The sequence below is a fragment of the Littorina saxatilis genome, linkage group LG13 (assembly GCF_037325665.1).
Source record: "Littorina saxatilis isolate snail1 linkage group LG13, US_GU_Lsax_2.0, whole genome shotgun sequence".
Taxonomy (NCBI): domain Eukaryota; kingdom Metazoa; phylum Mollusca; class Gastropoda; order Littorinimorpha; family Littorinidae; genus Littorina; species Littorina saxatilis.
The window spans coordinates 38847001-38861760 of record NC_090257.1 but is presented as its reverse complement, the minus strand read 5'-3'; the positions used below and the strand labels follow the sequence as shown (position 1 = coordinate 38861760).

The 14760-nt window shown below is 41.0% G+C and overlaps 2 protein-coding genes across 2 annotated transcripts in view; one reads left to right on the top strand and one right to left on the bottom strand.

Moving 5' to 3' along the window:
* LOC138946100 (fibrinogen C domain-containing protein 1-like) overlaps window positions 1-6048 on the bottom strand; it is a 9946-nt gene extending 3898 nt beyond the window's left edge. The window contains exons 1-6 of the mRNA XM_070317608.1: window positions 5937-6048; window positions 3904-4046; window positions 2693-2906; window positions 2251-2396; window positions 1207-1870; window positions 376-500 (exon numbers count right to left, since the gene is read on the bottom strand). Of these exons, the coding sequence (XP_070173709.1) occupies window positions 376-500; window positions 1207-1870; window positions 2251-2396; window positions 2693-2906; window positions 3904-4046; window positions 5937-6000 (1356 nt within the window). The 5' untranslated portion in view covers window positions 6001-6048. The remainder of the gene's footprint in view (window positions 1-375; window positions 501-1206; window positions 1871-2250; window positions 2397-2692; window positions 2907-3903; window positions 4047-5936) is intronic.
* Window positions 6049-6383: 335 nt separating this feature from the next.
* Window positions 6384-8173, top strand: LOC138945896 (uncharacterized). Its single transcript, XM_070317416.1, has 2 exons — window positions 6384-6392; window positions 7835-8173. The coding sequence occupies exons 1-2, from the start codon at window positions 6384-6386 to the stop codon at window positions 8171-8173; spliced, it is 348 nt and encodes a 115-aa protein (XP_070173517.1).
* The last annotated feature ends 6587 nt before the right edge of the window (window positions 8174-14760 follow it).

The following is a 14760-nucleotide window of genomic DNA, read 5'->3' as shown; positions in this document are numbered from 1 at the left end:
AAGTGTGTTTTTTTTCTTCAATAGTTCACTGTGTATCGCTCATGGATGTGAAGGTTACATCTCCTCTGATTGCTCGCATCAAAAATAAATCCACTTCCCGAAATTGAGTAAGCATAGTACATGCTGTATCGACATGGATGTAATGTATGCGAGTCACCTATGTGGAGATATCTAGATTGTACGTCATTCTATCTGTGTGCATGATGATGTACTTGTACGTATTCCAGCCCCTACCTCTTTCCATCTAACTTATGTACACTAAGAATATTTCCCCACTTTCACCCCCATCTAAATTATTCCACAGAACACAAATTCACACGTAAACACAGACACATACACACACAGACACACACAGACACACAGACACACTCGTACAATCCATCCTCCGTTGTCCGTGGTCTGATCACAGTAGACAGTGATTGGTTCTCTTGAGATGTAGACTGTGCGGATTGCGCTCCTTGGATCGAGTTTTAACCAGTCCACACAGTTTGCAGGATTGACTGGAAATTAAATTAGAAAAAATACCCCTGTTCAGTGATGATACTGTAACCATTCTACGAACCGAAGGTTTGCATCATCAGAACACAAAAAAAGAAGCCAAGAAGAAGAAGAAGAAGAAGAAGAAGAAGAAGAAGAAGAAGAAGAAGAAGAAGAAGAAGAAGAAGAAGAAGAAGAAGAAGCAGAAGCAGAAGCAGAAGAAGAAGAAGAAGAAGAAGAAGAAGAAGAAGCAGAAGCAGAAGCAGAAGCAGAAGAAGAAGAAGAAGAAGAAGAAAAAGAAGAAGAAGAAGAAGCAGAAGAAGAAGAAGAAGAAGAAGAAGAAGAAGCAGAAGCAGAAGCAGAAGAAGAAGAAGAAGCAGAAGAAGAAGAAGAAGAAGAAGAAGAAGAAGAAGAAGAAGAAGAAGAAGAAGAAGAAGAAGAACTAATAAAGTGGGAAACCACACCGACAAGTTGACATACCTGCTAATGAATTACACAGATGGAAGGTTTGGAACTAATTAAATCCCTATCTTTCTATCTGCCTGTGAAAAGAGACCGTGCAAAGTAGCGTTGTGAAGACTGGACAAAGCCATTTTATTTCATTTTTCAAACAACATTCAGGAGGCAAAAGGTAGCTAATCAGATAACAATTCTACTAGAACAACAAATCTTTCAAATCAATGATGCAATCTTACTTCGTGCTAAATCTGAATCGTTTTGTGCACTCACTTCGTCCCAGTACGTAGTTCACAGTCTTATTCAGTGCAGTGGTCTGATTGAGAAGGCTAGCTTTCAGCTCTCCTATGGTTCCATTCTGTTGCGAGATCTGCATCGCCTGGCGCTGAAGAAGCTTCGCCTGGCGCTGAAGAAGCTTCGCCTGGTCCGTGTTCACTTGCATAACACCTGCCATGGTTCCATTCTGTTGCGAGAACTGCATCGCCAGGTGTTGAAGAAGGTTTGCCTGGTTCTTGTTCACTTGCATAACACCTGCCATGGTTCCATTCTGTTGCGAGATCTGCATCGCCTGGCGCTGAAGAAGCTTCGCCTGGCGCTGAAGAAGCTTCGCCTGGTCCGTGTTCACTTGCATAACACCTGCCATGGTTCCATTCTGTTGCGAGAACTGCATCGCCAGGTGTTGAAGAAGGTTTGCCTGGTTCTTGTTCACCTGCTCTAGCTCCCTCTGGCGGGCCTCCAAGGACGACAACCTGACGTCCTTGTCGTCCACGTAGAGCTGGGCTGCAGCGGTCAGCGGGGAGGTCGCGGTCAGACAGCGGGCAGCGGGGCTGGAGGGGGTCAGTTGACATGAATAGTTCCCCTTATTGACGCTGGACACAGACAGTACGAACGTGCCATTGTCCTCAGAGCTGCTGTTCCTAACCTCGCCAGATGGCGTCTGTCAGACAATATGGACAAAAACAGATTTGTTTTACTCAATGGTAATCAAAAGGAGACAACTGGTAAGCCATCGAAAATATACAAGGATGTCGTGAATATAGAGAAAAGAAAGCGTGTTCTGTCCTCAGATGATCTAAAATAATTTGACGTTCTGTCGTGGAAGGTCGTGCTGTGCACTGTGAATACTAATTGTCACAGTAATGATTATGAATGTGTGATTATGACACATATAATACACACACACACAAGACAACACACACACACACACACACACACACACACACACACACACACACACGTTCGCACGCACGCACACACACACACACACGCGCGCGAACGCACGCACGCACACGCGCGCGCGCACACACACATACAGACCGTCCAGACGACATCAACAGGGGGGTGACCAAGGTTCACAAAATGACCACAGCGTAGCAACAATGTCCAGTCCTCTGTGACGTCATCCTTAACCGCGTCACCCAGTGTGACGTGAAGAGCGCCATCTTGTGTAGCTGGGGATCTGTCTGCAATGTACACGGAATATGCTTATTGATATTACCGCTACCATTGTAACTTATCAACTTGTAATGCTTTATTTCATTTTTGCTGAAACAACTGATCCACAAATGTTCAATTTACATCTAGACGTTTGAATTTATATCCTCCTAATTGTGTTGACAGTCATAATTTGTTTACAGAGATTAATAGTGCAAACAGACGAATAAAGTGACAATTTTGCTTTATACTACTGTGACTTCGTCATCGCTTGCTGGTAGTGTATCCACATCACAGCAAGCCATGATTCGAAACAGCCAATTACCTGTTACAGACAGCGTCACCGTCCTCCCAACTGAAATAAATGACGAGTCTGCTCGCCGAAGCTGTACTTGCACAGAATAGTCCCCGGAATCTTGAGGTCTGGCGTCGTGTAGGGACAGTCCGGCGTTTGGGAGAAAAGTTAAACTCTCAGTGTCCGTCGCGTAGAAATGTCCGTTTTGCCAGGTTGCAATTTGAGACTTTTCCTTGCCAGATGCCTGTGGAAAATATATTTAGGTTACACACTCCGAGTTCTGAATAGCGTGCATATTTTCCCAAGGGTTAATATTCAGGTATTCCTCTTGACCCCGACGTTTTCATCAAAAACACAAACGTTTTAAAGGGTTCAGAGTAGATTGATATATTGGAATGTCTACATGATTCTGATCTGGTTAATATTTATTACTTTTTAAATCCAGAGAAAAATAATTATACGTGGAGACGACCACATCATACACAAGGAAATATAATAGATTACTTTCTGATTTCAAATGAGTTTGGACTCTGTATTAAATGCTGAATAGATTTTTTGCCTTGTTATCGTTCTGCTCATTCGCTTTTATCTTTGGTTTTTAAAACAGAGATTTTAAAGAGACATAGACCATTTTGAAAATGTAATAATTCATGTTATGTTATATATGAAGTCTTATATCGCGCGCGTATCTCCAGACTCGGACTCAAGGCGCAGGGATCTATTTATGCCGTGTGAGATGGAATTTTTGTTTACACAATACATCACGCATTCACATCGACCAGCAGATCGCAGCCATTTCGGCGCATATCCTACTTTTCACGGCCTATTATTCCAAATCACACGGGTATTTTGGTGGACATTTTTTATCTATGCGTATACAATTTTTCCAGGAAAGACACATTGTTGCAAGATATGTGCAAATGGTGAAAGAAGTTATTATGAATGTAGTAGGTTGTTCCTGTATATACTATGCAGAATTTGCATGTGATTGATGACAATCATTTGTGTTTTACCATTGATGATCAGTTTTTTTGGAGGTGTTGTCAATGGAAGCTAGACGGAAGTGTATTTCATAATTCGTTGTATTAGAAGAAAAGAAATAGTTGGATATAACGTAGATATACAGTGTTTGGACGATCAAGTTACCATGGAGAATGTTAATTTATTTACACAGTTCAATACCATATTCTCGACCTACACTGGACTTGCTATTTCAGATTTACAGTACTTTTTACACGAACCTGAAACCACCAGGCAAGGTTGAGAATAGTATCTCCATCACGTCCCACAACGATAGACCAAGGGAAGGACGCGGTGCCTCCTACACATGTCGTGATCTTCGCCTTGTCTTTAGGGCCTCCGTCCCACTGATACGCCTCCAACGCTGTATGGACAGTGAAGACGTGTCTCAATTACTTCCATTAATGTGTATGCATTTAGACCATGGAACAAAATGTGTTATGTCTGAAGGTTGATTAAAGGGCTCTAGACTAAACATTGGAGGCAAGGCTGTTAAAAGACTATATTGTTTTCGGAAAAAAAATAATTAGGGGCACAATCAATCAATCAATCAATCAATCAATGAGGCTTATATCGCGCATATTCCGTGGGTACAGTTCTAGGCGCTCTGCAGTGATGCCGTGTGAGATGAAATTTTATACGCCCAGTAATTGCAGTCATTTCGGCGCATATTTACCTTTCACGGCCTATTATTCCAAGTCACACGGGTATAGGTAGACAATTATTAACTGTGCCTAAGCAATTTTTGCCAGGAAAGACCCTTTTGTCAATCGTGGGATCTTTAACGTGCACACCCAATGTAGTGTACACGGGGGGGAGTTCGGACACCGAAGAGAGTCTGCACACAAATTTGACTCTGAAATAAATTTCCGCCGAACCTGGGATCGAACTCACGCTGACAGCGGCCAACTGAATACAAATCCAGCGCGCTACCAACTGAGCTATATCCGCGCCCAAGTGAATGAGTGAAAATTTAGAAGGTGAGAATATAACCTGTCATGATGTTCACTGTGTATTTGATAACGATTGTTTGAATAATGATTGTTCCAAGCGAAAGGTAGGTTATAAACCATCTAGAAAGTTTAACATAATGCATAATAGACACGCAGCACTTAAATCCATACTGATTTACACATTACCATACCAATATCATTGATTGCAGCATTTAATAACAATGTTGGTAATATTATACCGAAGTGTTATAGAATATTGTTTCGTTGATTGTGATGTTTAAACTACGAGTGTCTGTATTTTTTGCATTTTTGTGTGCAAAGAAAACATAATATTGATTTGGAAAAGATATACTGGTCATTGGCTGTAAAATATTCAAAAGACGAAAGATGGTGTATGTTGCTCTGGTAACTATAATATAGTATGTACCCAACCAATATTTAGCTAAACGATTAGGTGTGAGGTTTGAAATGAATTGGACACCCTTGGACATTTCTTGTTTTATTGTCACGAGCTTTTCTGTTATAAGAAAATTGATGTTAACACATATTTAAGGGAACAATTTCAAAAGGTATCAGATTTATTTCATACATTTTTGTATTCTAATCACGAAAACTACCAATTAGGTATTTAAATATCGAAAAGAAGTTAGACTCTGGAATATTATTCAAGATTTAAGTATCAGAAGTGAATGCATTGAATAACATTAAAAAGAGAAAGAAAGAAAAGGCCCAAAAAAGGTATCCAAGCAACCCGCATGCAAATTATATCGTGAAATACATGTAGGTTGTGTCTTCTTCATTTTTTTAAAGAAGAAGGGAAACATTTCATATCACACGGTAAAGGTTACCATGGTGCTCCAATAATAGTAAATAAGTAATATTTTATACCAGTACAAGCAATGCATCTTTCAACATACATCCTTCCTTGGTAAACGTTTGATATATGCGGTTGGCCTAGTGGTAAGGCGTCCGCCCCATGATCAGGAGGTCGTGGGTTCGAACCCCGGCCGGGTCATACCTAAGACTTTAAAATTGGCAATCTAGTGGCTGCTCCGCCTGGCGTCTGGCATTATGGGGTTAGTGCTGGGACTGGTTGGTCCGGTGTCAGAATAATGTGACTGGGTGAGACATGAAGCCTGTGCTGCGACTTCTGTCTTGTGTGTGGCGCACGTTATATGTCAAAGCAGCACCGCCCTGATATGGCCCTTCGTGGTCGACTGGGTGTTAAGCAAACAAACAAACAAACAAACAAAGTTTGATATATATGTATCTGTGGTGAGAATGCCCACTGTGATACTCACCGCCTAACGCGACCACAAACAGCACAACGCCGATAATCTGGAAACGAGACGACGCCATGGTCATGCAGAAGATTATCCGAGCAGAGAAGTACTCTTTTTCTTCTTCTTCTTGTTCTTCTTCTGCTTCTTTCCTTCACCAAAAGCCCGAATGCCGGTGTAACATGACATTTGTACTCCACGAAAAATTTACTCCGGAGTAAGGGTAGATTAATTTATTCGTTATTCATTCGTCAGGGGAGTAAAATTTTCGACCGAAATGTTGACTCGGAACACACCTGTTGTTGAAAGTAATTTTGTTGTGTCATGGGGGAGTAGTTTTTTCGTAAAGAGAGTACAATTTTCGTACGAAATTTTTACTGCGGAGTAAAAAATCTCGTGGGAGTAATTTTCTCGTGTTACACCGGCGTATCTTCTTGTCACGATGTTTATAGACACATGGAAAGCAGAATGACGGTTGTAGGTCTCAACTGTTGCGACGTCTGTTGCAGCAATAACTGGCGACAAAGTTGAATTCAACGAAGATATGGGACATGGATAACACACTTTTGGCACGACGGTTTCAACCTCCTCTGCTCATAAGAAGACAAGAGGGGGTGCGAGGAAGACGGGAGCAGGGGTAGATAAGTGCAAAAACTGATTTTGACAAACGCATACACGCTTCACTTCACACGATATACACATCCGACAGATTCGATACCTCTTATAAACAAGACTTTCACAGAAAAGAGCGAACTGCGTACGTGCTACATCTTCATCAGAACGACGATTTTCTTAACGGTTTTCTATTTTGTCTGAAAAGTTCTTTTTACATTTAGTCAAGTTTTGACTAAATGTTTTAACGTAGAGGGGGAATCGAGACGAGAGGTGTATGTGTGTGTGTGTGTGTGTCTGTCTGTCTGTCTGTCTGTGTGTGTAGAGCGATTCAGACTAAACTACTGGACCGATCTTTATGAAATTTGACATGAGAGTTCCTGGAAATGATATCCCTGGACCTTTTTTTCTTTTTTTCGATAAATGTCTTTGATGACGTCATATCCGGCTTTTTGTAAAAGTTGAGGCGGCGCTGTCACACCCTCAATTTTCAATCAAATTGATTGAAATTTTGGCCAAGCAATCTTCGACGAAGGCCGGACTTCGGTATTGCATTTTAGCTTGGTGGCTTAAAAATGAATTAATGACTTTGGTCATTAAAAATCTGAAAATTGTAAAAAAAAAAAATGTTTATAAAACGATCCAAATTTACGTTCATCTTATTCTTTATCATGTTCTGATTCCAAAAACATATAAATATGTTATATTTGGATTAAAAACAAGCTCTGAAAATTAAAAATATAAACATTTTGATCAAAATTAAATTTCCGAAATCGATTTAAAAACACTTTCATCTTATTCCTTGTCGGTTCCTGATTCCAAAAACATATAGATATGATCTGTTTGGATTAAAAACACGCTCAGAAACTTAAAACGAAGAGAGCTACAGTAAAGCGTGCTATGAGGCACAGCGCAACCGCTACCGCGCCAAACAGGCTCGTCACTTTCACTGCCTTTTGCACTAGCGGCGGACTACGTTCAGTTTCATTCTGTGAGTTCCACAGCTTGACTAAATGTAGTAATTTCGCCTTACGCGACTTGTTTTCTTTTCTTTTCTTTTCTGTCTTTTTGCAAATAATGTTTTTATTTAAAAGAATTTACCTAGACGGTTTGATTTTTGCAAAAGAGTGTGGGCAATTTATTGAAAATGTGTACTCTCAGATGCTTTCTTGCCTGTTTACCTTGGAACACGACAGAAGATTGCTTCCCTCACTGTGACCGACCTCCAGCTGGATGACGCGACTGTTCCATTCTCCCCTGCTGTCAAGAGCCTTGGCGTCTTTCTCGACTTCACTCTCTCCATGCAGACACACATCTCCTTCATCATCAAGACCTGCTTTTTCCACCTACGACGCATCGCCTCCATCCGTCGCTACCTCAGCCCTGATGCCTGTGTGAAGCTGGTCGTCTCCCTCGTCTTCAGTCGACTGGACTACTGCAACTCCCTTCTGGCTGGCCTCCCCGCCTCATCCATTCATGGCCTACAACGAGTCCAGAACGCTGCTGCCAGGCTGGTGTTGAAGAAGAGGAAGCGAGATCACATCACCCCCCTACTTCGTTCCTTGCACTGGCTCCCTGTCAACACCCGAATCTCCTACAAACTGTCCACTCTGGTCTACAAGTGTCTCAACGACTCGGCTCCTTAGTACCTTCAATCCTCCCTGGACCTGTACACCCAGCCCTCCGACCGTCCCCTTCGTTCTGCTGCTGACCCACTCCGCCTTCACATACCTCGCTCGAAACTCGCATCTGCTGGTCAGCGTGCACCCTCCGCGGGCCCCTCCGTCTGGAACTACCTGCCGCTGGAGCTTCGCCAGAGCCCCTCTCTTGACGCGTTCAAGAGTAGGTTGAAGACTCAGTTCTTCCCGTAGCTGGCTGTGACTTTCATGTTCGACGCGATGTGTTGTGCCCCAAATGACATCCTTGTGTTGTGCTCTGTGAGAGGTGTTTTGTGTGTGCTTAATATATTTTGTTTGGACCTAGCTATTCATGTGTACATTGTTGTTAAACAGTTGTTTGTTGTATGTTTATTAGGGTCTGCTGGTGTGTGATAGGGTTTATGTCCGTCTGTAGATGTTATTTTTTTCTTCTGTTAGTCCTGTGTTGACAGCTCTTCGACAAACGCTTAGGACTGTACCCACGGGATACGCGCGATATAAGCTTCTTATTGATTGATTGATAACAGACATCAAAATGCCGTTCAATGATCGAGACATCGCACTCTTTTGGGAACAAGCGCTGCTTCCTCTTCCCTCCTCCTCGTTCTTTGTTATAATGTCCAACTAAAGATCTCATTCAAAACACTTTGACTTGTGTGAGTGCTAACTTGCTGTGCCTCACAATTTTGCATGAACGTTTGGTCTTGATGGAATTGAGGGAGGGAACTTTTGTGTATCATCACTTTTTGGATCGGTACATGGAGCCAGAAGATGTAAACACTTTCAGTGACAAGGTCAGAAAGTTAAAATAATGATCTTTTCAACTTACTCACTGCATACCACATGCTGACTGGTGATAACGCACATCTCGCGAAAAAAGATAAGTTGAATCTACCAAGTTACATCAAAATAATTTGACGTTTTCTGGTGTGTGTCTGCCTGTGGGATTATTCATCATTTTCAATACAACCCAGTGAAACATATTTACAGTTTTCCCATCATTATTTCCTGCTTTGCTTTAATATTTACATATTGACATAATGGCAGGTTCACGATCAATGCTCCTGAGCCCATGCAGGAAAGTCAGGCCTGAATAAACCTGGTCGGAAACAGTGTTATAATCATTGCACACTCCCAGAAACTGAAACTTTAGTTATACAAACGCATCATTTAAGCTTTTGTTGTACTTAATAAGGCCATATTAGTCTTCCCGAGGGCATAAACACTTCCTTACGCTGAAAATAATAATTTGCCCTTTAAACATTCTTTCTATCTTTCTTTCTTTTGTGTTTGTGTGAATGTGAAGACCCGGAAATGAAGACGGCAAATGTCACAGTCAGGCCTGGGAAACCACATGATTTCGCTGTATTTTGTACGCATGATTGTCTAGAATACGAGTAGTACGGTTAGTGGAAAAAAAAGACGACAAAAAAGTTCCTAGACTATTTTTCTTCACAAGCCCACCGAGAAGCCGATTCAGTATGTTGACACATCATTTCTGTGGGTTTTTGGTGAACATTGAAAGAAGCACTTGTTTAAATGTATTGGTACACTTAATCAACGGTGCGACGGACGTGTGTGAAACATGTTTGAATCATGGATGTTCAAATGTTGTGTGGAGTTCGATAAAACAATTTCTGAAAATACACCAAATTTGTTTGAGAATACTCCAAGTGCAAAACAGGGGTTCCCAGGCCTGCACAGTAATGTTCTGTTGCTTACAGTTGATGTATGTTATTCAACAGTTTCACGACTGTTTTTGTCGAAAAGCAGGAAAACCTTGTTATGGTCAGGTCATGTTATACATCCAATACATTTGATAAGGAGTGAAATTGGGATTCTGTTGACTTATGGGGATTTGTTTTTTATTTCCGCCCTCTAAATGTTCACGAGTGATTCCACGAATTTCCTTCTTCTATCCCGTTCGCCGATGCAATGATTTGTTCACGTGAGGCTTTATTCTTCAGGTAATAATTTAAATTCAGTTTAACATAAAGTAAATCGAAATCGTTATTTATCCTGTTTGCTCGCGTTTCCACATTGCAAGGACACGTTGCATTTCAATTGCTGCAATCTACTCCTCTACGTCACTGGTATTTCCATGTCACGTTGACAACAGAGCCAATGCTTCAGTGGGATATGACAATAAGGTAGGACCGACCTGGGCCGAGGTGCACGAGACAGTTACCAACCGGGTGGAAGCCAGCCGCGGTGTTGGATTGGTTGAAATGGAGATTTGTCCAGGGGGGTATATGAACATCTCAGTGGCAGGGGGATGGAAGCACTTGCTAATGAGTGGGAGTGTGTATGCGCGTCGTGTGCACGAGGATGTATGCACGTGAGTGATATTTGTAAATGTGTATTATGATAATAATATCATCTTTGTATTTATATTATTGAAATTGTTATATCTCGATGTACAGCGCTAAGAGCATAGTTAAATTTGTGAAGCGGCGCTATATAAGCTATCTTTATTATTATCATTATTATTATTTGTTCTGATTTCAACGAATGAGACCCTGCGGTTTATTCTCACCCGGTTGAGTGGCACCCATTTTCGCTTCGTGCACCTTAGCCCTGCGCTCTGAGTGACAGTGCTGACGTGTATTTTTATTCTGCCACACCCTACAGTTATCAGCAGCTACAATTTCCATTCTCGTGATTCAGTGGCTCGTCCTTTTTCTGGCATGAGACAGTGCTGGTGTATATTTATACTCAGCCACATTCTGCAGTTCTCCACAGCTACAATTTTCAGTTCTGCTATTCAGAGTTTTGGACTTGTCCGGATTGTAACAACTTTGACAGTTACTTCCAATCCTTTGCAGATGATGTGACTGTGATCGTTCAGCTTTGTCTTGCTTTACTTAGCTGTTGATTTAAGCGTTTCACGCGTGTCAAAGATGGTGTCATGTCTGCTCTTCTTTGCCGCCTTCTTGCTGTCACAAGGCGCAAATACAGTTGCAGCACAGGGTAATAAATACAAGAGAATAGGGCTTGATGGAAACTCTTTCAACAAAAACATCATGTTCGTATCATCGACAAGAAGCACTCTGCACTGCGCTACTCTCTGCGAACAGCAAGAGTGCTGTGATATCTTCACCATTGACGGGGATGTCTGTAGAGGTCACAGTATGCTGGGAATGTTCAACATGTCATCCTTTCCTAATGCTTCTGGTGCTCGGTCCTTTGTAAGAAACTGGACGGGTGAGTTGACAGAAATTTATTTAATCATTGTTTATAAAGTGTGCGTACGCGCGTACGCGCGTGCGAGCGCGCGCGTGTGTGTGCATGTGTGTGTGTGTGTGTGTGTGATAAAAAATTAACTTGCTTTGTTTTGTTGTTGTTGAGTAATTGATATTTCATACATATATCGATGAGTCTGTCTTTACTTCGTTTCACTTTCTTAGTCAAAGTGTAGTGGAGGAGTGAAAGGTTGTAAGAACGAAGCCCAAGTCCAAGCTCTTGTTTCAACTTGTTATTCGTTGTACAAGAACACAATGCAAGCAAACGTAGAGGCCGAAGGCAAAACCCGTAGACAGAGAAGCAAATGTAATGAGGTGTTCAGCTGCTATGAGCGAATGAATCATTATCCTTATGCCGGGGTTCGGCCTATACTTATAGCCCACGCGTAGACTGCATAAAAAGCACCGTCCAGCGGGGATGAAAATCGGCCTGAATACGGCCAGAAACACGGAATATGTGTTTCTTACACTTGCTTTACGCTCAGTTATTTAAACAAATACATAACCAATCCTAACAAACAATACATCACATTAAAGCTACGACCTTTAGCTTTCCATTGCAATAGACTACATTTCGTAAAAACTTTTATGTATTTAATACGATACAAAAACAATGGTCCTTGTGAAGAAAATTACAAAACTATCTAAACTGGGATAATGGACAAATTCATAAATCATACACATAAAAAGAAGAACCATGGACAAACATTATGATATGCGTTATATGGGGGAAAATTATACAGTGACTTAGTACGAAGCGGCAAAGTCCGAAAGTAAATGGAATCGGCTGAATTCCGGCGCGAGTACCTGTGTACTTAAATTCTGAATCTTCGCAGAGAAACCAAGTATCACTTAGTACAACCAAATCCTTTTAAACAAACTAAAATAATATGCAACATAGGTACGAGATATGTAATAGTGATACAAAAATGACAAAACAATGATTAAAAAGACAAAGATGAGTTTGTGAAAACCAAATTCTCTCAACGATACATGAAAACCAGTCAAAATCAAGAGTGGCGCTTTGGTCAGTTCGAAGCATTATCGTAAATAACACAATAATATGCAGCCAGCTAGCCTAATCATTGACTTCTATGTAAACCTAAATATGATAAGGACAATATCAAAGATAAAAGGGACTTTGAAAGATAGAAGTTAGGTAGATATATATAGAAAGGTATTTTATTAGAATTTGCGCCAACAAGGTGCGCGCGCATCATCGTATCGTCTGCTACGGGGTATGTGACTCCGTTTGAACTGTACTAGGCTGTTTCGCTATGCGATGGTTAGAGTTTTTAGGGTAGCGAAGTGCACTTGGCTACAAAAGGTTGTGAATAAAATGAGACTGAAGCAACAACAAAGCAAAACAAAACTACATGGTTTACTTACATTTACTGTATGCTATGTTCGACCATGCAGGAAACAAACCCAGGAACTGCGTTCAGGCTCAACGTTACAGCAACGAGAGCGGTGTGGTCACTATCTACCCTGACGATGACAACTCCGGACTGAAGGTCTACTGTGACCAGGACACTGATAAAGGGGGCTGGCTGGTAGGTCACACATTCACATACACACACACACACACGCACATTCACACACACACACACGCACATTCACACACACATGTTGTGATTCTCTCAATATTTTATTTCACGATACGACCTTTAACATTCAAAAGACAACTATCAACTTGAAAATTCAAACAAACAAGAAGTAGACTGATGTTCTTTAAAACGTTCGAAATATAATAAATTACAAAATCAAAAGTTGCAAAAACATTGACAACAACGACCGTGCAGAAATGAACATTTTATCGGCAGCATATCTACATTGTAGTAAAAGTAAATGCCAAAAGAAAGTAAATATCTTTTTAACTGTTGGTACATATCCACAAGATCACATACAAGAAAAGAGGAAGATAGAGTTGGCAGAGACTGTCGAGCAGGTTACAAAGTTTTAAAACGTATCATTATGTAAAAGCTTAGTCGAGAAGTCTGGGCCCGTATTCTTTAAGGAGCTGCAACATTGTGTCCTTTAAAGTCAAACTGTCGATTTAAGAAAAGTCTAAAGTTTATTTCCTGACGCCTGTAAGCTTGCTAAAAAAACACAGACACACAAACTTGCATACACACCATACGCTTTTACAACACTGTTTTTACACACCAACTATACTTGAGTGAGGAAATTACAACACATTGTAAACATGGATTTTATCTTCTTCCTAAAAGGACCAGGATGATTTTACAAATTATGAAAAACTACTCACTGTTGGTGGCTTTTAGTCGCAGCGTACACCATGGTCTCTTTCCCTGCCCTCCCCCAGAGCCCCATGCCAGCAACCTAAGTCGTCTTTATTTTTACTGCCCAGTAATTATTTATTTTCCCCCGGTATTAATGTGTGTCTGGCGGAAGGTCGGCAGCTACCAAAATTGGTTATTTTTAGAATAGGAGATTCCTCATGCTAGCTCCTCTCTACAAACAATATTTGAACAAAATTCATTCTTGAAAAAGCTGCAACTCATATACTGGCCTGTAAAACCACTTACGCTCAATAAGTCCGCCAACTGCTAAGTGTTATTTATGAAACACCGGTAAGTCGTTACCGGGTTGTCTCCGAGCTGTAAAGTTAGAGGACCCACCCCCCTCCTGTAAAGTCGCTACCTGTCAGTAACTTCACCAACACTGTCCATTAAAACCGTCAAGTTTGAATAAATCTTGTTCAAATATTGTTCGTAGATTTATGTCCCTCATGGACACACATTGGTGTCATTTAAGCACCAATGCATTGCAGTCAAATACGAGATTCTGCTCGCGTATTTCATTCATTTTGATTTATCCTGAAGGTTCGAGTCGTGTATTAAAAATCAAATATAGTGTGTAAGTGCCCTTGAACAGCTTTCCCAGAATCCTGTATTCTATTTTTAGTACGGGATACCCACCAGAAAAGTTCAAATGCATCCATGCGTCTCCACTGATAGTAATGGTAGTTGAGCACTTCCAGTTTAGTCTTCTGTCGTTCTGACACAACCTAAAAGGGTACATCATGTCTGAACATCATCTGTAGAAGAGTGTGAAGTTTAAAGCTTAGCTTAAATAATGTCCAACAAAACCCTAGACTCTCTGTACATTACCCATCAGCCACACAGACCTGAACTGTGAAATACAATTACTCACTAGAAATTTCTCAGGTGAGTCAAATCTTGCATTAATCAAATTATTGCAACTAGCATTGTAAATAAGCCTACAGAGATTACAAAGTTCAATAACTGTAAACCAAATCATGAAGGCTCTTCCATGGCCTGTTGTCTCTTTCTTTTATCACAGGCCTCC